General features: G+C 45.5%; 1 protein-coding gene across 2 annotated transcripts; it reads left to right on the forward strand.

Moving 5' to 3' along the window:
* The first annotated feature begins 43 nt into the window (after positions 1–43).
* Positions 44–24,439, forward strand: noctb (nocturnin b). 2 transcript variants are annotated; one of them, XM_084454721.1, is made up of 4 exons: positions 44–195; positions 21,696–21,965; positions 22,178–22,509; positions 22,766–24,439. In XM_084454721.1, the coding sequence occupies exons 2-4, from the start codon at positions 21,704–21,706 to the stop codon at positions 23,351–23,353; spliced, it is 1,182 nt and encodes a 393-aa protein (XP_084310847.1). In that variant the 5' UTR covers positions 44–195; positions 21,696–21,703; the 3' UTR covers positions 23,354–24,439. The 2 variants fall into 2 exon arrangements, with proteins under 2 accessions (XP_084310847.1, XP_084310846.1); XM_084454720.1 differs by lacking the exon at positions 44–195 and adding an exon at positions 9,805–9,906.
* Positions 24,440–24,780: the final 341 nt, after the last annotated feature.

Here is a 24,780-nt window from a genome sequence, read left to right on the forward strand (position 1 = left end):
CAATCTTTAGCACATGCACACACAAACACACACAACACACTCTCTCTCTCCTCTGTGTGACCAAGCCATAGTCTGAATGCTGGCAGACGCATGCACACGCATACACACACACACACACACACACACACACACACAGGACAAGGAAAACAAGGCAGCTGAGACAAGTGGAAAGGAAGACCCCATAGCTTCATATTGGTGAGCATGAGCAACCATTCTAGAGTAGTAATGTCAGGCAACAGTGGCATGCTAACTGTATTTGAAGTGTGTCCTCTGTTGTTGCCTCGCTCTGGACTGTTCCTGTTCTGTTTGGTTTGTTGTCATGTGTCCGGAACACGAATCTGAATCTGATACCCCGCTGAGGGAAGCACTGTGTGTGTGTGTGTGTGTGTGTGTGTGTGTGTGTGTGTGTGTGTGTGTGTGTGTGTGTGTGTGTGTGTGTGTGTGTGTGTGTGTGTGTGTGTGCGTGGGTGCTCTCTCTCTCTCTCTCTCTCATTGGAATGTGGGACAGAAGTGTGTGTGTCTTTGTGTCCTTTGTACATACCGATATTTTAAAACAGATCACTATGATGCATGTCTTTTCAGCGCACTCCCACTCCCCTCTCTCTCTCTCTTTCTTTAGCAGAGGCCCATAGACCTCCATTATAAAGGGGGTGCGCGCACAGAGGAAAAAGGAGCTAGCTTACTACTGCACGGATCGGTTAAATGTTGGTGTGTACGGATCGGTTTCATTGAGGACAAAGCGACATTTGAGCTAAACTTGCTATGACAGCGGCGTTCCCCTTTAAAAAAAGATGTATTATATATTATATATTATATTTATATATAATATATATATATTATATATTATTATATTAATATTTTTTAAAGCATTGACATGAATAACACGGTAATAGAATGTGAATAATATGAACAACTAAAAGGATAAGACATTAATAAAACTATTATAAATATTAATATAAAAATGAATGGAGGTGAATTGCCATCCGGGCCATGTTTGGGCGGCTCGTGGATCCAGCCTGTGATTCACTGGGGCGGAGGTAAACATTTTCAGATTTTTTTTATTTGTGGATCCAGGAGGAGATTCCCATTTAATGGGTTCTAAGTTGGCCCATCCATCCAAAATCGGTCCAGTACTTTTTGCATAATCCTGTCCCAAAAAATGAATGACGGTGAATGGTCGGCTGTGTTTGGGCGGCTGGTGGACCTGCCCCGTGATTTAAATCTGCTCCAAAATTTAATGGGTTCTAAGTTGGACCATGCTACACTCTTCCACTGAGTTTCGTGAAAATCGATCCAGTAGTTTTTTGGTAATCCTACTAAAATACAAACAAACGCACACACGCACACATGCACCCCAACATGCCACCCAAAACATTACCTCTTAGTGGGTTCCCTACCATTGCCTTGGAGGGACAGCCCACCACCCCAATGGGATCTCCTGCCCCGCCTGAAAGACCAAAATTAGGCCAAAATTAGCTGACTTTTAGTTCGCTAGCATTTTTAGCATAAGTCACTGGAGTTTAAAATAGCGAAACTTTAACTAGCAAAGTGGCTAGCAGAAATTTTCTGACTGGGAGTAAGAGATTAAACAAAAATAGTTTATGTTGCTGTAGCTAGCTACATAAGTAGGCTAATGTAACCACAGTTGATGTCTTCTGATGATGAACTATGTAGGCTGACATTAGCTTGGCTATGTTGTGGACTACTGTAGCATTGCATTCAAGCTAGTTCCCATTTTTCCCTTTTTCCCATTTAGACTACGCATTTTCAGCAATGATTTTGCCATTTATTTTCAGCTGTTCAGCATTCACACGCATTTTCTATTAATAAATATTTTATGGTGTAAATAAATATTGTTAATATTTATTTATGTGCATTCATTTCATTTCAACTCAACACACATCTCATCTCCACTGAACTTTGCAAGTCCACTCTCCACTAAGACAATGTATGAGTGCCATCTACTGGGCGTCGATGGCTAGGACACCACAGTTACACACATCAAACCCAAATGTCATTGAGATCAGGTTCAAGTTACTAGGTAATAACAGTGGTACAACTTCTGTCTTGTATGAATATGATGGTATCTCCTGAAATTGGAAAAAATGAAAAAAGTTTGCGCTCTTGGGCTATGTGAGAGTAGTGAGGTGCGTAAGGCCAGGAAAGGTATAATGTAAACAGAAGGAGGTAGCCCACACACTGCTCAAAAATGAGGAAGCATTGAGATGCAATCAAAATATGGCTTTACTCCATAGTGTGAAAAGGTGACGGTGATAAAAAAATGTGACAAACAAAAGAAACGTTTTGGGCTACCCAGCTATCCTCAGCCCTGCCAGCCGCTGTGCCTTCAGTCCTCAGATATAGGCAGCAGTCAGTGGCAGAAGTCCATAGCAGCAGGTGACAATTAGCAATCAGCTGTAAAGACAATTAGGCCACTGGCCAGGCCTCAGTAGTCAATGGATATGTTGAGAATTAGTCCCTGCTGTAGGATATCACATGCACAGACCCATCAGTCTCATGATACAAGATAAATACATACTATATACATACACATCAAATAAAGGGAATATAAATCAACCTACACCTACACAAATGAGTTCCATAATCCTCTCTGTTCAAATCTACAAGGATAGCTCTAGGGTGGGACCATAGAGAGAGAGAGGGGAGAGAGAGTTACAAAAAACACGAAAGAGATAATTCTTCGTTAAGGCCCTCTGGATGTAAAGTCTTCATATAGTAGATCCATTTGCATTCAGATTTGAGGAGTCTCTGATCAATGTCGCCCCCTCTACGTGTTTTGGAGAATTGCTGTATGACACAAGAAGAGAGCGTTGATACAGGATGCTTGGCTTCATGGAAATGTCTAGCAATGGACGACTTCACATCATTTCTACGAATAGAACTTTTGTGTTCAATGACACGTGTTTTAGCAGACCGGATGGTCTTACCTATATATTGCAGCCCACAATGGCATGAAAGGAGGTAGATGACCCCAGCAGATGTGCATGTGAGGCATTGCCTGATGTCATATGTTTTAGAGGTAACATGACAAGTAAAAGTGCGTGTCCTCTTTGAATTCTCACATGCCGCACAGTTGTTGCAGGGGAAGAAGCCAGACATCCCATCCAAGCGTCTCTGGACAGGGGTAGATTGGACAGCAGTATCAGCACGTACAAGGTAGTCTCTTAAATTCCTTGCTCTATAATGAGAGAAGAGAGGTGGATCAGAGAACAGTTTGCTGCAAACAGGATCAACAGATAGAACAGACCAGTGTTTCCTAATGACATCCGTAATGTCCTTACTGAGAGGAGAGTAGGTGGTGGTACAAACACATGAATGTTTCTTCATGGAGTCACGATTCCTGGATTCATTAACATCTGTATTGCAAACGTTTACTAAGGCCTGGTCAAGCCATTTTGTGGGATATGCCCTATCCTTAAAATGTGCATACATTTTGCTAGCCTCTAGTTCAAAATCATCTGTTGTGGAACAAATACGTTTAAGTCTCAAAAATTGGGAAAAGGGGAGACTTTCTTTAAAGATGTAGGATGAAAACTAGAAGCATGGAGGATGCTATTCCTGAAATTGTCCTCTTAGCCCTTCCCATACTGGTCAGTTATACGGTCTTGGCTTGTCCATGTCTCTGTCTCCAGGTGGGAGCCGGGGAGAGGGGGGTGTTGGAGGTGGTGATAGGGAGTGGTTGAGAGGAGGAGAGGGTCTCTGGTCTGATCTCTCTGGTCCTCAGCAGGTTGTCATGGCTCCTCTTGATGTGCTTGTGGAGGTAGATCTGGGAGGTGTAGGAGAATGAGCACTCGGAGCAGGAGAACACCTGAGTCTTGGACTAATCTGACATCACACCTAGGAGAGCGAGCGAGAGAGCGACCATTAAAAAGGATTCTCTCACCTGTAGTTCAAGTTCAAATATAGTGTGAGTGATTATATGAAGCTAGTGGGGCGTAACAACCACACCACGACTTCAAATTGAGGGAGAAGGAAGAAGAATTCAGTATGTACATTATGAGATGTTCACATTCATGAAGCTGGATACTTTTGTGGTTGAAACAACATTCTCGTACACAACATGTTTTCCATTCACGTCTAATTCACTTTCTGCCAGCAGACAACTTCATACAACACTTTCATTCATGTCTAATTCGCTTTACAATTACATAAACACACACACTAGGGTGTACTGACTTGAATCTCTAGGGGTTGAGGAAATTGAGCAGGTGGAAGAGCTCCACCAGTTTGGCCGTTCTGAAGAGGAGGGCCAGTCAGCAGTGGTGATGCAGGGTATAGTGGTTCAGCATGAGCATAACTGAACAAATCTTGCAGGTTTGCACTACAGGGAAGCAACTGCTCAATTTCCCCGGTATTGTGGCATCAGTGATTTGTCTTATGTATCTCACATCTCTACTGCTAACATTAACCCAATAGACATGGCTGCTGTAATGAATCTTGCTAGATAGCCGAGCTGTCTTCTATTGTGTTAACTTAAACTTCGGAAAAAAAAGAATACATAAAAATAAATACCAACTAAAAGTGTTGTGGTATTATTTAAGAACATAAGAGACCTCAGGTCTATGTGTCAGTTCGGGGCTTCGTGTCAGGTCGGGCTCCGTGTGTCAGTTGGACCTTGGGTCCGCAGGTCGCCAAGAGCAAGGAGAGAGAGTGAGAGGCTCTTTGCTGTAAACCCTGTTTGTGGAGAGGATGCAATGAACTTGATCCTGTAAATGAACCGAACTGCACCTGTGTTGAATCTTCATTTGAATCAGAAGACCATCTCGTAATGTGTTAAGGTTGTTGCAACTTTATTTTATGGTTGGCATGAGTACAATGCAGTCAAGACCAAAACACCAACAGCCAACAGTATCATAAGCATAGTTATAATAATTGTGTGCTCCCTGATAATTTTCACAAGAGGTACGTAGCATATACAGTACACGCTGAATAGCATGGGACCTCAAATGAAGCCTTGTGGGATGCCACATGTAATGTTGGTCATGGTAGAGTGGTCGACAAGGGAAACAATATTCTCTGTGGGATAGGCTGGTTAGGAATCAATTAAGAGTTGACCCAGAAAGGCCTACCTGTTTTTGTAGCATATCAGTAAGAATGTCATGGTCTACTGTATCAAAAGTGTCACTTAAAGCTGCAATTATTGATTAGGGCCCGTGCACTGGCGGTGCGAGGCCCTATTGAAATTGTAAGGATTATTATTCTTCTCCCCAAACAAATACCTTTTTGGCAGCCTAAACATCGATGAAAATGCATGAAACTTTGCAGATACTGTACGTCAGTCCCGGTGAAAATTTTGATATTTCATGGGGGATGGAAATGGGCGTGGCAAAACGGCTCAAGAGCGCCCCCCCGGAAAATTTAAAATGGTGAGCCCCACCTTTCAGTTTGATATAGGCGAACGAAATTCGGTGTGCATATGTAGTTCATCAAGATACACTAAAATGTCTCTTGGAGCTATACCCAACATCCAACAGGAAGTCAGCCATTTTGCTCTTAATGTGCCATTTTTTCCTTGTTTTTACCATTTCCATGCCTCGTACTTTAATGAAGTCCTCCTACAGATTTAATCCGATCAACTTTATATTCGGTCAGCTTCATCTTAAGACCTTTGTGATCAAAAGTTATCAAAACAATTGAGTTTTCACCAAACATCCTTGCCGTGGCGCCCTGCCACATTTTGACATTTCACCATAAAATAGGAAGTTCTCAACTCCTACATACATTATCCAATTTGTACCTAATTGCTCACGCTTCATGAACACATCTATGCATCGGTATCGAGTCAAACTTATAGCGCCACCTACTGGTGAAACCACAAATGCCTTTTTGGCGGCCTAAACATCCATGAAAACGCTTGAAACTTGTTAAAAATTAGATATTTCATGGGTGCCGGAAATGGGCGTGGCAAAACAGCTCAAGAGCGCCCCCTGGAAAGTTTAAAATGGCGAGCCCCACCTTCCAGTTTTTCGTAGGCAAACGAAAGTTGATAGACATAGCTAATTTATCCACACACACAAAAAAGTATCTTGGAGCCATACCCTAAGTCCAACAGGAAGTCCGCCATTTTGCTCGTTTTTGACATTTCCATCCCTCGTACTTTAACGAACTCCTCCTACAGATTTCATCCGATCGACTTCACACTCAATCTGTTTCATCTGAAGACCTTTCTGATTAAAAGTTATCCAAAAAATGTTACGTTTACTAAACACCCTTGCTGTGGCGCCGCGGCGAATTTTGACATTTCGCCATAAAACAGGAAGTCCTGACAACTCCTCCATACATTATCCAATTTGTCCGATATTTCTCACGCTTCATGAAGGTCGCGTGCTGAACACATCTGTAGGTCAGTATTGAGTCATACTTATAGCGCCGCCTACAGGTCAAGTAGGAAGTCATCATAACTCCTACATACATTGTCCGATTTACACAACATTTCTCACGCTTCATCAAGGTACCATCCTGAACACATCTATGCGTCGGTATTGAGTCACACTTAGAGCGCCACCTACTGGTGACAGGAAGTTTCTCTCAGTACTGGACTCCGAAATAGCACACCCTTTAACGGCGCCGCACCCCGACACGCGTGGGGTGTGAGGCCCCGCTCACTGATGCTAGCAGCCCTAGTTTTTTTTTATTCTGTCAAAACTAATTAAAACCACCTGATATCAGGTTGTTTCATTGAACCGTACCATCCTAATAGCGTCCTACTTCAATGACTCACCCCAACCAGTCTCCACATCATGTTATTCCAGCATTTTTGCCTATGTTGTCAAATTACCACCTGTAACTTTGCTCCGCCCCGTGCCTTTAATGTACATATTATACATTTTAGGCCTTTCGTTTCTAAAAAGGTCTCTTACTGCCATCTAACCGTAGGACATTTATTATTGACTCTTTAAGGAGTACCAAGTACTAAGACAGAATAGCTTAAAAGTTTCTCATTAATTTTGCTTAGAAAAGGAAGAGAGGAAATTTGCCTGAAGTTGTTAAGCAGTCACTCTCTCGTTCTCTCTCTCTCTCTCTCTCTCTCTCTCTTTCTTTCAACATGTTTACAGTAGATGAGTAATTCAGTCCTCGTTGATAAGTAATAGTAGATAGATAACAGTTTCACAGTCACAGTGAATGTACAACTAGTCTGTGTGTGTGTGTGTGCGTGTGTGTGTGTGTGTGTGTGTGTGTGTGTGTGTGTGTGTGTGTGTGTGTGTGTGTGTGTGTGCATGCGTCCGTGCGTGTGTGAACATGTGTGAGTGTGTTTATACACATAAACCACACCCATACCCAGTTCCAGCATGGTGAAGTGGAACATCTGAGACTGAACCAACTGAACAAACACTCCCCCCCATCAACACTCATACCAAGGAGAAGTGGACAAGTCTAAGCCCATCTCAAAACAATACAGTACCAGACTGGCATCCATCTCAACAACCAACTGGCTGTTTTAGGTTTCCATTTATTTCTGTTGGTTTTGGGGGAATGGAGGTCATGCATAATGCCACCATTATAAGTTCAACCGTATATCACAACTTTTTGTTCCAGCAAAAACTAAATGTAATCTATTGAATCGCTCTACACAGAGCAAATTTCATAACAATTTCGCTCTGGACTGGACGAAACTTTAGCCCATGTAAAATTTCATAACAATTTCGCTCTGGACTGGACTAAACTTTAGCCCATGTATTTATGTATGCCCCACCGGGGAACCGCCCACAGAAACGACGGCCTCCTGAAAAACGACTGCCCTGTCGGGCCTGGTCCCCGGATGGGTTAGGGTTATACGAAAAGGATAAGAAAATCATTCAGTGGAGAGCGATTTAATAGATTAATAGTCGTATCTTCGGGAGCGAAAATTAGTGAGACCTGGCTCTATAAGTTAGTGTAAATTTGAATGCTTCATTTATCAACTGTAGAATTCTACCTCTGTTGTGACCAGCAAGGGGTTACAGGAGGACAGCATACCCAGACACTTGACGTGAAATTGTTTAGGGTTTACACACAAGACACTGCTGAGTAATAATAAATAGACCACACACGCATATGGTGGTTGTTTGGCAAGCTATTGTGCAACGTGGCCTTTTGACGTGTCAAAATATGTGTTAATCACAGCAGGCACAGATACACATGCTTACATGTATACTGTATGTACAAACACACACAAACACACACACAGACACAGCATTCATTCAACACACAATTGCATCCAGTTACAACCAGGTGATACTGTACTGTAGATGAGTGAGTGATTTCTAAGACAACCAAAGAGGACAAGGACAGTACAGCATATTAGCAGGCCCATACAGCTGGCCTCTATAGATATGAGTAGCATAGAGGTGGGTCAGAATAGGCCAGGCTAGTGAAAAGCTAGCTTCAGGCTAATTTACAGTTCATATACTGTAGCCAGCATGTCAGGCTAGGCTAGGCTAGGCTTGGCTTGGCTAAGCTAGGCTTGTAAAAAAAAAGTTAGCTTCAGACTAATTTACAGTTCATATCGGCCATCAGATTAGGCTGTGCTAGGCTAGGCTAGGGCAAAGCTAGCCTGTTAGTTAGGTTGTTGCTATGCAGTCTGGAGTGAAGGTCAGAGTGGAGCACTGGGAATTTAACACCCTGTAAGACATACATGGTTGCAGCTCCTTCATATAAACAGTAACACACACACACAAACACCTGATCGTGTCACACTCATTCACACGCAACGTAGCCTAAATACACATACTCTTATCACACACATGTACTCTTTGCATGCAGAGTGATGTTTACACATATGCACACACACAGTATCGCTTTATCCTTGCCTAACACATTGACATTTCCACTCTGGTAGGCAGTTGCCGCATCAATGCCCAACTTACTGCTTGATCATTAGACTGTATGTGTGTGTGTGTGTGTGTGTGTGGGGGGGGGGGGGTGTATGAGAGAGAGAGAGAGATTTGTATGATCTCTCTATTCCAGCAAAAAACACAGGCACTGTAGTGTACACAATGTCAAAGAAGCTTATGTAATGAACATCGCAACTCAGGAAACAGATCAGTCAGGAAAAATACAGCACAGAGATATGTGACTGACTGCTCATGCACCGTCATTGTGTCAGTCATGGTCAGGGTGTTCTTGAGACACTTGGATAACGTACTGTGTTTTTGAAATCCTGCAAACTGCTTCTTTGTCGTGGGTAACTGGGGACTGTTGTGAAAACCGGTGTGTGTGTGTGTGTGTGTGTGTGTGTGTGTGTGTGTGTGTGTGTGTGTGTGTGTGTGTGTGTGGCTTAGAGCTTGCACAATATTTGGGTGTATATTTGATGCTGAGGTTTGTGTGTGTGTGTGTGTGTGTGTGTGTGTGTGTGTGTGTGTGTGTGTGTGTGTGTGTGTGTGTGTGTGTGTGTGTGTGTGTGCGTGAGCACTAGTGGTTGTGCTGGGTTTCCAGTCCAGAAGCACATGTATCCCTTAGTCTGCTGACGTCACTCTGACTCATAATATCACTCCCTCTCCCTCCCTCCCTCCCTCTCTCTCTCTCTCTCTCTCTCTCACTCCCTCTGTCTCTCTCCCTCCCTCTCTCTCTCCCCCCTCTCTCTCCCTCCCTCCGTCTCCCTCTCTCTCTCACTCCCTCCGTCTCTCTCTCCCTCCCTCCCTCTCCCTCTCTCTCTCTTTCTCTCTCTCTCCGTGGCTTATAGGAACAAGTGTTCCGTTTGCTTTCTCATAACACAACACACACACCAGGCAACAACATCCTGAACGTTTGACTACACTTCCCGAACATTTTAACAACGCTTTGATCTTGACGCCGCCACCAGACAAATTAGCTGTTTTCCGTTGTCTTCAAATACCTAGAACCTCTATCAGAAAAAAAACAGGCTGGAGAAAGACTGCTCAGTGACCATGATGGACACCATGATAGGTGAGACTACTTTTTAGTTAAATACTTTTTTTTTTACATTCAGTGAAATTCATGGCTTAGATATGTACCCCACAACATGAAGACGACTGTTCACTGATCTTATCTTTATGGTATCACACGCGCGCACACAGGCATGCACACACACACACACACACACACACACACACAGAATCTGCTTCATAGGGAGAAGTTCTGACTGTGGACAGAATTAGGTCAAACCGTGGTTTAAAGGTCAGCTGTGCTAGTTGGCTTGGTTTGCCAGGCTGTGTCAGTTAGCTTGGCTATGCTGTGTCAGTTGGTTTGAATAGTCTAATTAGTTTGTAGTTAGGCTGCTTACGCTGTATCAGCTTGGTTACTGCGGCTAGGGAATGTTTGTTGTTTTTGTGCTGTTTATTACTAAGTGTTCATTGGACTTGATTGCTTGTTGCTTGGCCTTGTCTTTTGCTTGTTTCATTCCGCGCACTCGGGTGTTTTGTATACCAAGCTGTGGGTTTTGGTCTCCTGATGCAGTTTGCTTTGGTTTTGTCTTACTTATGGCTCTTCTGTGTGTGTTTGTGCTTGTTTGTGTGTTTTGGGGTGGGTGGGTGTGTGTGGGCATGTGCGTGTGTGTGTGTGTTTATGTGTGTATGTTTGTGTGCTGGAACGGGCTCCCCCATTTGCCCCTCCTCCCTCTTCAACCCTCACCCTTCCCTTTACCACAGTTGTTTTCGGACCAGATTAGTTTTATTCTAGTCGTATTAAGATCATGTTCTTTTGCACCTAATGGATTCATGTTCTTTTGCACACAATGGATATGGTTAAGGTTTAAAAATCATTCATGTTAATATTAGGAGCCTTGCTCCTAAAATGGATCTTTTCAGAGCCTGGTTTGCACACTGTAAGCCTAATATAATCAGGCTCAGAAACATGGCAAACAGCAGAATTTGTGATAATAAACTCAAACTTGACAACTATGCGCTGTACTGAGTGGACAGGGAGATGGTGCTGTGGAGATGGTGTAGCTACCTACGTCACTTCAAACCTTGTGTCAGAGTTGTTATTACCCAATGTGGATCCTAATCATTTGAATGCTTTTTGTCAAGATTATTCTCCATGAAAATAATCATCTGATTATCATCTACAGCCCCGCCCTCTGACTCCACCAATTGTATTTTGTCAACGATGAACTCCTTGAACTGTCATATCTAAATTATCTTAGGTTATTTCAACTGTAATTGGCTTTATTGCTCATCCAGCATGGACAGAATTTTATTTGGCAGCATGAATATTAGTTAGTGAACCTACTAGAATCGATCTGGTGTTTTATCTGATTGTTTCAGTGATCATTCTTTAATTTTCTGAATTTATCAAAATGAGATAAATCTGAATGTTGATATTTTTCTTCATGATTTAATTTCCATTAATTGGGAAAGATTTGAACTAATGCCACGTTCCAGATAGTATATTGAGCCCGTAAGTTACGACTTCAAGTCACGACTCACGACTTCATAGCGTTCCAGGCAAACTGTCTGAATGCGTGGCATTCTGGATAAATGTAAACAAGCCGATATGGTAAAAGCTTGAGATTCGGCACATTGTCAGAGCTGGCAAGCTAAACATTGTATGCCTAATTTCGCTATGCTAAGAAATCGTACGTTACATTTTATTTATTGACATCATCGACTTTTGCATGGTCACGTTCAGGTTTACCTTAATGTTAGCTAGCTAGCACTAGCTATCTCTTGTCAACATATTTGGGCATCATTACATACACATAGCAGGTTGTAGTGCATAATCGTTTGTATTATTTTGATTACAACGTACAAATTTACTTTACTTTACGTTGCCCTAAAGTTATCTTTGTCGCCATACCCATGGGGGCTGCCATCTTGCTTAGAAGGCTGTGTATCGTCAGAGAGCGCAACTGGGAGTACATCGATCTGGTACGAGTTCACGGGTGGGAAGTTACGGGTTTGACTGCCATTCCAGTGCATTTTCACGTGTACATCCTTTTACTTTCTTGACTCTTGCAATACTGTCAGTTCTCATGTCAATTCTCCTAATATTACTGTTGGGTTTACAATCTAAGACCCAAAAGTGGACACGATCGGCAATGAGGTGCAGCCCGGAGGCGTGTTTATTGATAGGAGAGGGTCAGGCAGGAACATGGTAGTCAGACAGGCGTGGGTCAGGCAGGAACATGGTAGTCAGACAGGCGTGGGTCGTGCAGGGATGTGGTAGTCAGACAGGCGTGGGTCAGGCAGGGATGTGGTAGTCAGACAGGCGTGGGTCAGGCAGGGATGTGGTAGTCAGACAGGCGAGGGTCAGGCAGGAACATGGTAGTCAGACAGGCGTGGGTCAGGCAGGATCAGGTTAGTCAGACAGGCGAGGGTCAGGCAGGATCAGGTTAGTCAGACAGGCGAGGGTCAGGCAGGATCAGGTTAGTCAGACAGGCGTGGGTCAGGCAGGATCAGGTTAGTCAGACAGGCGTGGGGTTCAGGTAAGTATGTGGCAGTCAGACAGGCGTGGGTCAGGCAGGAACGTGGCAGTCAGACAGGTGTGGTGTTCAGGACAGGTGTGGTGTTCAGGCGGGTACGTGGTGGTCCAGTCAGGCAGGGTTCAGGAAGTGGCTGGGAGGCCGGGCTAGGATGAAGGAAAACAAAAAGGGTAAGGCAGGGTTCAGATAGAGGCAGGCTAGGTTACCCACTAGGTTGGTCAACGATCTGGCGCAGACTGGTGTGTGGAGCGGCTTCTTTACCTCGAGGTGATAGGTTGATGAGCTGCAGGTGCGGGATCTCTCGGTGGCTGGTTAGGGAGGGGCGCAATCACGAGAGTAACGGCAGGTGTTGGTTGGGAGCGCACCCCGCTCGAGTCCGCTGCTGATGTGCTCGCAGTTCCCTCTGCGCCCTCCAGGAGGTGCTCGGGGACTCATCTTCAGGGACAGGGACAGGCTCAGAGACAGGCTCAGAGACAGGGACAGGCTCAGAGACAGAGACAGGGACAGGCTCAGAGACAGAGACAGGGACAGGCTCAGAGACAGAGACAGGGACAGGCTCAGAGACAGAGACAGGGACAGGGACAGGTTCAGAGGCAGGGACAGGTTCAGAGGCAGGGACAGGGACAGGGACAGATATAGAGGCAGGGACAGGCTCAGGGTCAGGGTCAGGGTCAGAGGCAGGGACAGGGTCAGAGACAGGTTCAGGGTCAGGGTCAGGGTCAGGGTCAGGGTCAGAGGCAGGGACAGGGTCAGAGACAGGTTCAGGGTCAGGGTCAGAGGCAGGGACAGGGTCAGAGACAGGTTCAGAGACAGGCTCAGGGTCAGAGACAGGGTCAGGGACAGGGACAGGGACAGGGACAGGGACAGGTTCAGAGACAGGCTCAGGGTCAGGGACAGGGACAGGTTCAGAGACAGGCTCAGGGTCAGGGACAGGGTCAGAGACAGGTTCAGAGACAGGCTCAGGGACAGGGTCAGAGGCAGGGACAGGGTCAGAGACAGGGACAGGCTCAGGCTCAGGGACAGGGTCAGGGTCAGGGACAGGGTCAGAGACAGGCTCAGGGTCAGGGACAGGGTCAGAGACAGGTTCAGAGACAGGCTCAGGGACAGGGTCAGAGGCAGGGACAGGGTCAGGCTCAGGGACAGGGTCAGAGGCAGGGACAGGGTCAGAGACAGGGACAGGGACAGAGACAGAGACAGGGACAGGGTCAGAGACAGAGACAGGGACAGGTTCAGAGATAGGGTCAGAGACAGGGTCAGAGACAGGGACAGGGTCAGAGGCAGGGTCAGAGACAGGGACAGGGTCAGAGACAGGGACAGGTTCAGGGTCAGAGAAAGGGACAGGTTCAGAGACAGGGACAGAGACAGGGTCAGAGACAGGGACAGGTTCAGAGGCAGGGTCAGAGACAGGGACAGGGACAGGGTCAGAGACAGGGACAGGTTCAGGGTCAGAGAAAGGGACAGGTTCAGAGACAGGGACAGGGTCAGAGACAGGTTCAGAGATAGGGTCAGAGACAGGGTCAGAGACAGGGACAGGTTCAGAGGCAGGGTCAGAGACAGGGACAGGGACAGGGACAGGGACAGGGTCAGAGACAGGGACAGGTTCAGGGTCAGAGAAAGGGACAGGTTCAGAGACAGGGACAGGGACAGAGACAGGTTCAGAGACAGGTTCAGAGACAGAGGCAGGGACAGGTTCAGAGATAGGGACAGAGACAGGGACAGGGACAGGGTCAGAGACAGAGGCAGGGTCGGGATAAGTGGACCGGTGAGGCAGGTGCGGCGGAGCCGTGACATATTGCTACTGGTAGCAGTTATTTTTCCTTTAGAAAAATCCTGCCTGTGGAAGTATGCATGCTGTCAGTGATTTAAAGGAGAGTAGTGGCGCTGGTCCTGGTGGATTGGAGGCCAAATTTGTTAAGCTTGCCTCTCATATATTAATGGATCCTCTTGCTGACTTATTTAACCTATCTCTGTCAACTTGTACGCTTCCTTCCATCTGGAAATGTGCAAATATAATTCCACTCCTAAAGGTGGTGACCGTCTTGATCTCAATAGCTACAGACCTCAATAGTAACAGACCTTCCATTATTAGTGCTGTTGCCAAAATTTTAGAAAAACTCATTTTAATCAGTTATCTCAGTACATGAATGACTTTGACATCTTATCCTAATCCCGAACTGGCTTCAGACCAAATTTCTCGACCACTTCTGCTCTCCTTAAATTTACGAATGATGTGGGTCAGCTTACTGGTTCAATTTTTATTGATCTCACCAAGGCTTTCGATTTGGTTGATCATTACCTACTCTTGAATAAACTGTTCTATCGGAAAACACGCTCTATTCTGTTTCAATAGGGGGTTTGTTTACTTTTCTCTGAGTTGTTTTTCTTCTGTTTTCTTCTGTGTCCGTATTGTACCCATCATTGCCTTATGTAAGAATCGCTTAACGGGCTATCTCTAAATGCCAGAAAGCATTTTCATTGGCTGTAATTTATTTTTAAATGCTTTTTTCTTAACTGTTCCTCTTATCTAAACCAATACCTAGTTCCATGCAGATTTCCATATTCACTTACACATGCTCAGTACCCCTTTTTCTTTGTTCTCAAAATCACTACAGAAGTTTGGCTCCAGGCCTTTAAATTCAAAGCCCCATCTGACTGGAAGAGCCTGCCTGACTTGCTTCGACCCATCTCCTCACTGTACACTTCTAGAACATCACTATTTGCTCATTTGGAAACAACTTGTTCTTGTTTCTGATTGTGTTTAATTCTTTATTAAGGGTCTGTTGGGTGCTGGTGGATTGCGGATTGTGAGTGTGTCGTGCTGTACTGTACTTGTATGTATGTATGTATGTATGTATGTATGTATGTATGTATGTATGTATGTATGTATGTATGTATGTATGTATGTATGTATGTATGTATGTATATATGTATTTTTCTTTGAGTTGTTGTACTGCAGTTGTATTTGTGTTTCAAGGAGCCCCTTGAATACGAGGTGATTCATCTCAAAGGGTTTATCCTTCAATAAAGTCAATGGGTTTATTAGTTTGCTTGGTTAGTCAGACTGTGTCAGTTAGCTTGGTTAAGCTCGGTCAGCTTGGTTAAGCCATGTTAGTTAGCTTGGTTAAACTGTGTCAGCTTGGTTAAGCCATGTTAGTTAGCTTGGTTAAACTGTGTCAGCTTGGTTAAGCCATGTTAGTTAGCTTGGTTAAGCTGTGTCAGCTTGGTTAAGCCATGTTAGTTAGCTTGGTTAAACTGTGTCAGCTTGGTTAAACCATGTTAGTTAGCTTGGTTAAGCTGTGTCAGCTTGGTTAAGCCATGTTAGTTAGCTTGGTTAAGCTGTGTCAGCTTGGTTAAGCCATGTTAGTTAGCTTGGTTAAGCTGTGTCAGCTTGGTTAAGCCATGTTAGTTAGCTTGATTAGTTAGTCAGACTGTGTTGGAAGTTCTTGTAGCAGAGGTTGATGCAAGACTGGTATAGTGGCTGAGCAGCAAGGCTTTGGTCTTGTACACTGAAGATCATAGGGTCAACCCCCATCTGCACCACTTTGATAACAATATATTATGAAAATGTGGCATGTGAGACTGAGGTGTCGAAATTCGTTCAAACGCAATTTGTCCTACTGTTCACCTTACTATTTATCATGAGAATGTCATAACATGCAAGCAGGGGTGTAGTGGAGGGTAAACCCAAGTAAACTCAGTTGACCCACCTCTTTAAAGGGGCGGCTGTAGCTCAGTTGGTAGAGTGGATCGTTCAATGATCGAAGGGTCAGTGGTTCGAATCCCAGCTCCGACTGTCCACATGTCGAAGTGTCCTTGAGCAAGACACCTAACCCCAAAATTGCTCCCAATGAGCAGGTTAGCACCTTGCATGGCAGCTACCGCCATTGGTGTGTGAATGTGTGTGTGAATGGGTGAATGATAGGCCATTGTAAAGCGCTTTGAGTGCCGCTAAGGTGGAAAAGCGCTATATAAGTGCAGTCCATTTACCATTTACCATTTAAAAGGAAGCGAGAGAGTTTCTCACCTATTTTCTGGTGAACTGTGTTAATCAATGGGGGGAAACAGGTTGTTTTTACCACTACACCCCTGCTTGCAAGTACTGTGTAAATCACAATGGTACACAATGGTATCAATTTCAAAGCAGTTTTCGAGTGTCATCCTTCAGCCATCGCTGTCACCATTTCTCATCCCTCACAAAATGTGCGTACACACCAGGTCAGAGGGTCCGTGGAGGTACGCACATTCTCTGACATTCTCACACCAAGTTTTGTCGTATCCATTGCGTCGTACGCATTCTGTTGTCTCCCAGAACTTTTATGTCATTGGGAGTTAGATGACTGAGGCCCACTGAGGTAGACCAGAAACCAGATAACTTTCCCCAACAGCCCCAGGACCTTGTGACATCTCTGACTGATGAAGCGTGTGTGTGTGTGTGTGTGTGTGTGTGTGTGTGTGTGTGTGTGTATTAGCAAGCAGATTTCAAATCAGCATCAACAGCCATGAGCCAAACCACACGACTTTTAAAATACATTTGTCAAACAGCAACACCGAGATCAGCCCTGGGTATTTCCTGATGGGGTCACCTTAGATAATGGAAATATACTCACAGTTATTTAGTACCAGATTAATTTAGTGTGAAATACTGTTGATGGTAACCATCTGCCATACAGGCTATGCCTAGAAGCAGGTTAATCTCCCCCTCACCTAATTTTAACCACAAGGAGGTGACCTTAACATCTGACCCTAGGTCAGCAATGCAGTGGCATTTTTATACATGTATGTAAAAAACATATAGGAAAACTACAGTAGCCTAGGCTATCGATTGTTTTAACACATCAACAAAGGCCAATCATTTGAGAGAGAGAGAGAATAAGAGGGCAATATTTAGGCCGACACAACCAAGCTTTTAGGGACACACTACACTACAGATCCATTCTATGACAACATTGTGACAACAATGGCCAAGCACCACAAAGATTAATGACAGGATGATAAAATACACCCCCTTAGGGCACAGCACTCAATAGCCTACTGCCCTACTTAATGAGCCCGCCACTCAAGGAAGCTGGCGAAGTTCACGTTCTCAAGTGCTGATTAAATCTGGGCAAAGCAAAACACACAGCCATAACAACTGGCAATTAATCACAAAAGATCTACCTTATCTCATAATAAAAACCTGTTTATTCCACTGCATTGAGGATATTAGATGCCCTTGGCTTCCCATGTTGTTTTGCAAGTTAAAATTGTTAATCCAAATTGTGCATGCAGCAGCGCGTTAAAGTCACTTCCTCCAAGTTAATGTAGCTATGATTTTGAGTATGTGCACTCAAACTTGCCCTAAAAAAAAATAAAATAATGTAATGCCTCGTCCACTCTCGTCCAAACAACTCATGTGTGTGTGTTCTCACCATCCATTAAGAGACATGGCCATACTGTACTTGATTTGCATACACAGGGATATAAAAACATACGATAGGCAGATTCATCACCCTACTGACCAACCATGGATGGTAGCAGCACTGTAGCGCGTGTGGATCATCAGGAGCTCGCTAATCACCAGAATGCGGCGGCATATCATTGATACCAGGTCACGAGAGTTCACCTTCGGGCTGGAGTGCCACCTCAGATGGATGAAACGGGGGTGGCACGAGATGGAACCTCCGCCGGACGAGCGGACGTGATGGTCATCCATCTCGGAGGCAACAATATTGGCTCCCAATCGGGATGCAGCCGCATGCCCAGCATGAGAGAGGATCTCAGCTGGATAATTAACAACGGATATGGTGGCGCGCCAGGGCTACTGATACCAGAGAGCATGTAGTATGGACTCGAACAGGCCAAGTAACTCGTCAACCGTGGCATAGCTGCCTTTTTGGCAGATACAGTAGGGCTATGGGGTGGTATTAGCCATAGTAACATCTGCCACGATTTGGATCTTTACGATCTCTACCATACGGGCAATGAGGTTTTCCTCCTAAATTTTCACGATGGCCTGAGTAGGCTACTGTCTGTCCACTGAGTAGAGTCCTGTACCACTGATTCCACTTGCCAAAGCGAATTGAGCTGATTTGAGCTGGGTCGCTCACACAGTGTTATGTGCAGTGGCCTATGGGCCTCCCAGATACAATAAGGACTTTGTAAATTATTTTTCTACTATCCTGGCTGACATTATGCCTAAATATGACCATGTCCTTATTGTTGGGGACTTAAATGTCCATGTGTGTTGTCCTGATAAACCAATGGCAAAGGAATTTCTAAACCTTATTGACTCTTTTAATCTTGTGCAGTCTGTGTCTGGTCCCACACTAGAACATGGATACACACTTGATCTTATTTTAACCTATCGTTTGCCTGGAGATTGGGGACACAGTGCTTTCTGATCATATGCCTGTTGCTCTTGCCTGTAACACATGGCGCTGTTGTATTATTAACCCTTCCACTGCTGCTCAGTTCTCGGCCGTTTTCAATCAGAACGGTCATTCCTGTGTAACAATACGGAGGAACTTGGCTCATGGCTTCATGCCGCCTGCCAAACCGTTTTAGACACTGTGGCTCCAATAAAAACGAAAAATTAATCTGAGCCCTGGTTGAATGATATGACTCGTGCTGTCAGACGCGAGTGCCGTAGAGCTGAGCGCAAGTGGAAAAAGGCCAAACTGCAAGTGTCGTTTCAAATGTTAAGGGACTGCTGGCGTCATTATCAGAAAACTGTGAACTGTTCTCTGAGATTATTCTGTCAAACTCTCACAGGTCCCGTGTTTTGTTTAAGACCGTCGACTCTGTTCTTAATCCACCGCAGACTGTCTGTATCGAGGCCTCCCCTGCTGTTTGTGAAAATGTTATGTTTTTGTTTTTTTATTGATAAGGTCACTTCCACTAGGGCTCTAATCTATCTCACGCCCTGCTTATGACCCCTCAGTCTCTGTCCCCTGCCCTGCTGTTTTTGACAAGTTTGACCCTGTGACTCTTTATGATGCTGTCCCTCCTCGACTTTTTAAAGATGTTTTCCCCACTTTAGGGCCATCTGTTCACTGTAGGGCCATCTGTTCACTGTAGGGCCATCTGTTCACTGTAGGGCCATCTGTTCACTGTAGGGCCATCTGTTCACTGTAGGGCCATCTGTTCACTGTAGGGCCATCTGTTCACTGTAGGGCCATCTGTTCTTGCCGTTATAAACAGTAGTCTGTCTGCAGGTGTTGTCCCTGAATTTTTTTTAAACATGCAGTAGTGCAACATTTGATCAAAAAACCTGGTCTGGATCCCCCAATCCTCGCCAATTTCAGGCCTATTTCCAAACTACCTTTTCTTTCAAAGATTATTGAGAAGATAGTTTACACTCACTTAAAGGCTTTTCTGAAAGAACACAATACTCTCAAGGTTTTCCAATCTGGTTTTAAAACCTTGCACAGCACTGAGTCAGCTCTATTAAAGGAGTAGTAAAGGTTTTAAGGTTACTTATGATCATATATATATATATATATATATATATATATATATATATATATATATATGTTCAGATCACAAAATTGACAAAACTAGCACTTTTGAGAAAGTCTGATAATTGCTCTACCACCGTTTTGGTCATACAATGGATGACGGTGGGCACCGAGAAAAATCATTCAAAAAACATGTAAAACTCAATTTCAAAGACAAGAAACTCACCGAGGTGTTAGTTGGCGTTCTGACATATAATTCACCATAACGTAAGATTCTAGTTCATCTGGAAAGGCTTTTTAGTCGCAGCACATACGTGTGTAAACAACGTGTTTTTTTACAAAAATAAAAATGTCAAGTTGTCATGAGACATTGACATGTTATGTCATCTTGGTTTATGTCAAGTTCTCATAACAAAGACATCTCAAGCAATGTCAACTTTGCATTAAATATGACATAACTGACCGAATGACACTTAATGACAACATTAATAAATATTCTTCATGTATCATGTCGTTGTTATGACAGTGTCATGACAGCGTAATGTCAGACTTATGCACACCCCTTCAGATAAAGTGTTACCGGATTTTGTATGGTTATGCCAGGCTTACCGTGGCTTATAGGAGAAAACGTCTCTGGTCATGATGGGGTCAACCCTGCAGGGACTGAAGAAAAAATACTTTTAACAGCTGCTGGTCAGCTGCTTAGAAGACGGGACAGGTAGCATAGAGCTGAGATTGCACACACATGCGTGCGTGCACATAAACACGCACACACACGCACACACAAACACACACACACAGAAAGTCAAGGTTTCATGTGACCAGCTCAGATTGAATAGAGTAGGGAGAGGAAAACGCACACTCACAAATATTGACTGGCTGAAACTGGAGAGATTGTTCTGGAATATCAAAACTTAACCTGACGAAGACGACAACTTTCTTTTGTTCTCATTGGCCGGCAACGGGTGTGTCTTTCACTCACTTTGACTTTGGAATGTTAAAAAAAACACACACAGACACCCTCCACCCCTCACACACACACACGCACACACACACACACACACACACACACACAGAATACTGGAAACATGCATGCACGCACCCAAATGTTGACTGGTGGTAACTGGAGAGATATTTTCCTGGAAACAAAGCACCCACAAACACGCACTTAATTCACAAAGAGCATGTTTGTGTCCAGGAACAAAGTAGCTGTTGTCTTGCTAACCTTGGCAGTCACAACCAGAAATTTATCCACTGCTGCACGTGCTTTACTGAGAAAAACATGACTTTTACCTAGTCCAACGGTCCATAAAGATATTTATTGGACATTGTATTTTTGTCTCCCCAAAAAACAACACAATTCTGGTCCAAGTCTAGTCCAGTTGCTGACTTTAGCCCTCTCACCAGTCAGTGAGCTCGAACTGACCTTTGAACTTCAGGCCCTTTGGGGCTAGCGATATCAAGATTGATAAGCATCATGTGCTGATGTTTACATAAACACACACACATACATACACACAGACAAAAAAGTAGTTATGGATAAGGACAACAGTGGAATGCAATGACGACCCTAGTCGCGTGTGACCATGTGAGGAGCCAGGCACGCAGAGGATCAGACCCAGGCTGTCAGTGGCTATAGCCCAGGGAAGGTGCTCTGTACCTGGGGGTAGGACCAGGCCTGAGCCCCCTGGGCACACCGAGCAGTGGTGGAGGAAGGTGGATGGAGGAAGGGGTTGCTGTAGCTGTAGTTTGAATAATGGTGCTGGAACAAAGACGTTCGAGAAGTGTTTGATCCAGCTATTGACCACAAGAATTCTCTTCATAGTAACGCTGATATTTACCACTCTGTCCCCCCCCCCCCCCCCCCCCTCCCTCAGTCAGTCCAATGGGAGGCGGAGCCACCCGTCTGTACAGCGCCCTGACCCAGACGCTGGACCGCTGGTCCGTAGCCCACCTAGACGCCCCCCGCCCCGCCAGCCCCCCCGCGGAGCCAGCCGACCCCCTGGAGCTGCTGAGAGAATGTGAGGAGGCCCTGAGGAACAGGCCCCCCCGGACCCCCCGGACCTTCATCTGCACCCCGGGACAGGGCCTCAGCAGCGCCCCCAACGGGTGCATCAGGGTGATGCAGTGGAACATACTGGCTCAAGGTATATATGGGAAAAGGGGTGGGGGGGGGGGGGGGGGGTTGTGCGTGACGTCACTGTTCGCTACGCTTGCAGGTGGAAAGAAATGTATTCAGGTCGATGCCTTTGAAGAATTTGATAAAGGCTAGGAGGAATGATGAATATTTGTAAGAATGACTGACCGACACCCTCTTTCTTTCTCTCCATCTCTCTGTCCATCTCTCTCCCTCTGTCAGCCCTGGCCGAAGGGATGGACAGTTTCATCCGCTGTCCTCCCGACGCCCTCAACTGGGCAGAGAGGAAGTACCTGATCCTGGAAGAGATCCTCACCTACCGACCTCACATCCTGTGTCTGCAGGAAGTTGACCACTACCACGACACCTTCCAGCCAATCCTGGCCAGGCTTGGTTACCGCAGCATCTTCTGCCCTAAGCCCCGGTCCCCGTGCCTGGGCGTTGAGGGCAACAACGGGCCGGACGGCTGTGCCCTCTTCTTTGACCAGTCGAGCTTCCTGCTCCTGGACAGCATCAACATCCGCCTGTCGGCCGTGCTGATCCCCACCAATCAGGTGTGTAGGTTGGGGCCAGCCTGGCCAATTAGCTAGACACAGATTTTAATTAGATGAGAGATGACCCTCTCATTAATATTGTCAATTGGTTTGTGTGATCTTCCCTTTTAGCACACAGAAAACATCTACATGAGTGTACTGTGCTTTAAAAGAACTTATAATAGATATCACTTACCAAATAGGTATGTAACTGGGAAATTGAATCGGATTGGTTCTGGAACTGATCTATAAGTTGGCTTATATATCTTTCCCGCAGGTGGCCGTGGTGACTATGCTGCGTTGCCGGGCGACGGGGCGCCGCCTGTGCGTCACCGTGACGCACCTGAAGGCCCGCAGTGGCTGGGAGCTCCTCCGCAGCGCCCAGGGCTCCGACCTCCTCCGCCACCTCCAAAGCATCATCGCGGGGCCACAGCATCATCGCGGGGCTACCACCGCCGCCGCCGGGACAGGCGAGGGCGCTCCGGGCACAAGCAGCAGCGGTGGCGGTGGGGGGGCGGACGACGCCCCTCTGCTGCTGGTGTGCGGCGACTTCAACGCCGCGCCGACGGAGGAGGTCTACCGGCGCTTCGCCGCCTCGCCGCTCGGCCTGGACTCGGCCTACAAGAGGCTCAGCCGGGACGGCGCCTCGGAGCCGGCATACACCTCCTGGAAGTTCCGTCCCAGCGGGGAGTGCTGCAGCACGCTGGACTACATCTGGTACTCCCGCCACGGCCTGAGCGTGGACGCCGTGCTGGACATGCCCACCGGGGAGCAGATCGGCCCCGACAGGCTCCCGTCCTACAACTACCCCTCGGACCACCTCTCCCTGGTGTGCGACTTCAGCTTCTCCGACCAGGGCGAGTGAGGGATGCGACGGAGGGAGGAGAGAGAGAGATGATCGTTTCGGCGGGAAAAAGGAAAAGGAGGATGGATACGCGGTGGCACACTCCGCCCCCCCCCACCCCCCCCCGTAGGCAGGGCCGAGAAAGGAGCTCCGGGTGCGGAGAAAAGAAAGAGGGCGAAAAAGAGGGATGGAAAGGAGGAAGGGGGATGAAAGAAGGGATGGACTGCTTGGGGAAGGAGGAAAACATAGCTGTTACGTTCAGCGGGACCCGTTCAAGTTGGGCTTAATTGTCGATCGTGCCAGACGGTGTGAACGCGCCGCACTTGTCCGTACCATTCATTTCAATGGGAAAGTACAAGTCGACTTTCCCATTACCTTGAAAATAAGTTATTTTTCAGTCTTCAGTCAGTTCAGTCAGTATTTTAAATAACGGTAGACTGAATTCTGACTGGGATATTCTTAAACTATTTGATCAAACAAGTGTGTGTGTGTGTGTGTGTGTGTGTGTGTGTGTGTGTGTGTGTGTGTGTGTGTGTGTGTGTGTGTGTGTGTGTGTGTGTGTGTGTGTGTGTGCATTCACTGCACTGATTTTACTCATACCTGTTCACAGCTATGAGATACCTAAGTAAGAGATACCTCAACTGACGTAGTCCCGTTACCTCCGAACCGGTGAATATTCACAGCCAATGCAGTAGATACGAAACCTACCACAGCTCAAGAATGTCATTGGACTGTCACTGTACATTTGATATGCTGGGAAAATGGCAGACCACATGTCTCGAACTGTTTCTGAGTTCAGTCAAACACTTGGTGTTGCCTTCATCTCCCCGGTGAAACAATGCAACAGTCCCAGAAGTGAATCAGCTGACTTAAATCAAACATCGAATCCTTTCAAATAACTGATCTGACCCATTTGTAATGTATACTGTTACTGGAGATTCAATCCTTGTTTGTGTTTCTTATTGTCAATATTGAATGAGGTTCATTCGTACTACTTTTGAAGAGCTATGAAAAGCTCTCACTGGTTGGATCCTGTAATAAAATGAATGAAAGGTTGGATACTGTAATAAAATGAATGAAAGGTAAACAGACTGTACCACATGTGAGTTTGGGGGTGAAATAAAAAGTAAAGATTTTACGTACTCAGTCATTGTTTTTTACAAAAATGTACATTTGTATGAAGACATTTTGAAGCAGGATTAACATCAACATGAATGCTCTATCATGCTGGATCAGAACATGAATAGATGTAAGCAGCAGCATAACATAGTTAGAACAGGCCCCAGTGCAAGCTATGAGGATGGGCCTATTGCGTGCTAGTTACGAGTTATGAAGCACACGCACACACATACACACACACACACGCACACACACATGCACACACACAATTAGGAATGTGTGTGTATATATATTGTACTAGCATGGAGGGGTCAAAGAGAAAGCTATCA

This window comes from Borostomias antarcticus, assembly GCF_949987555.1.
Source record: "Borostomias antarcticus genome assembly, chromosome: 20".
Classification (NCBI taxonomy): Eukaryota; Metazoa; Chordata; class Actinopteri; order Stomiiformes; family Stomiidae; genus Borostomias; species Borostomias antarcticus.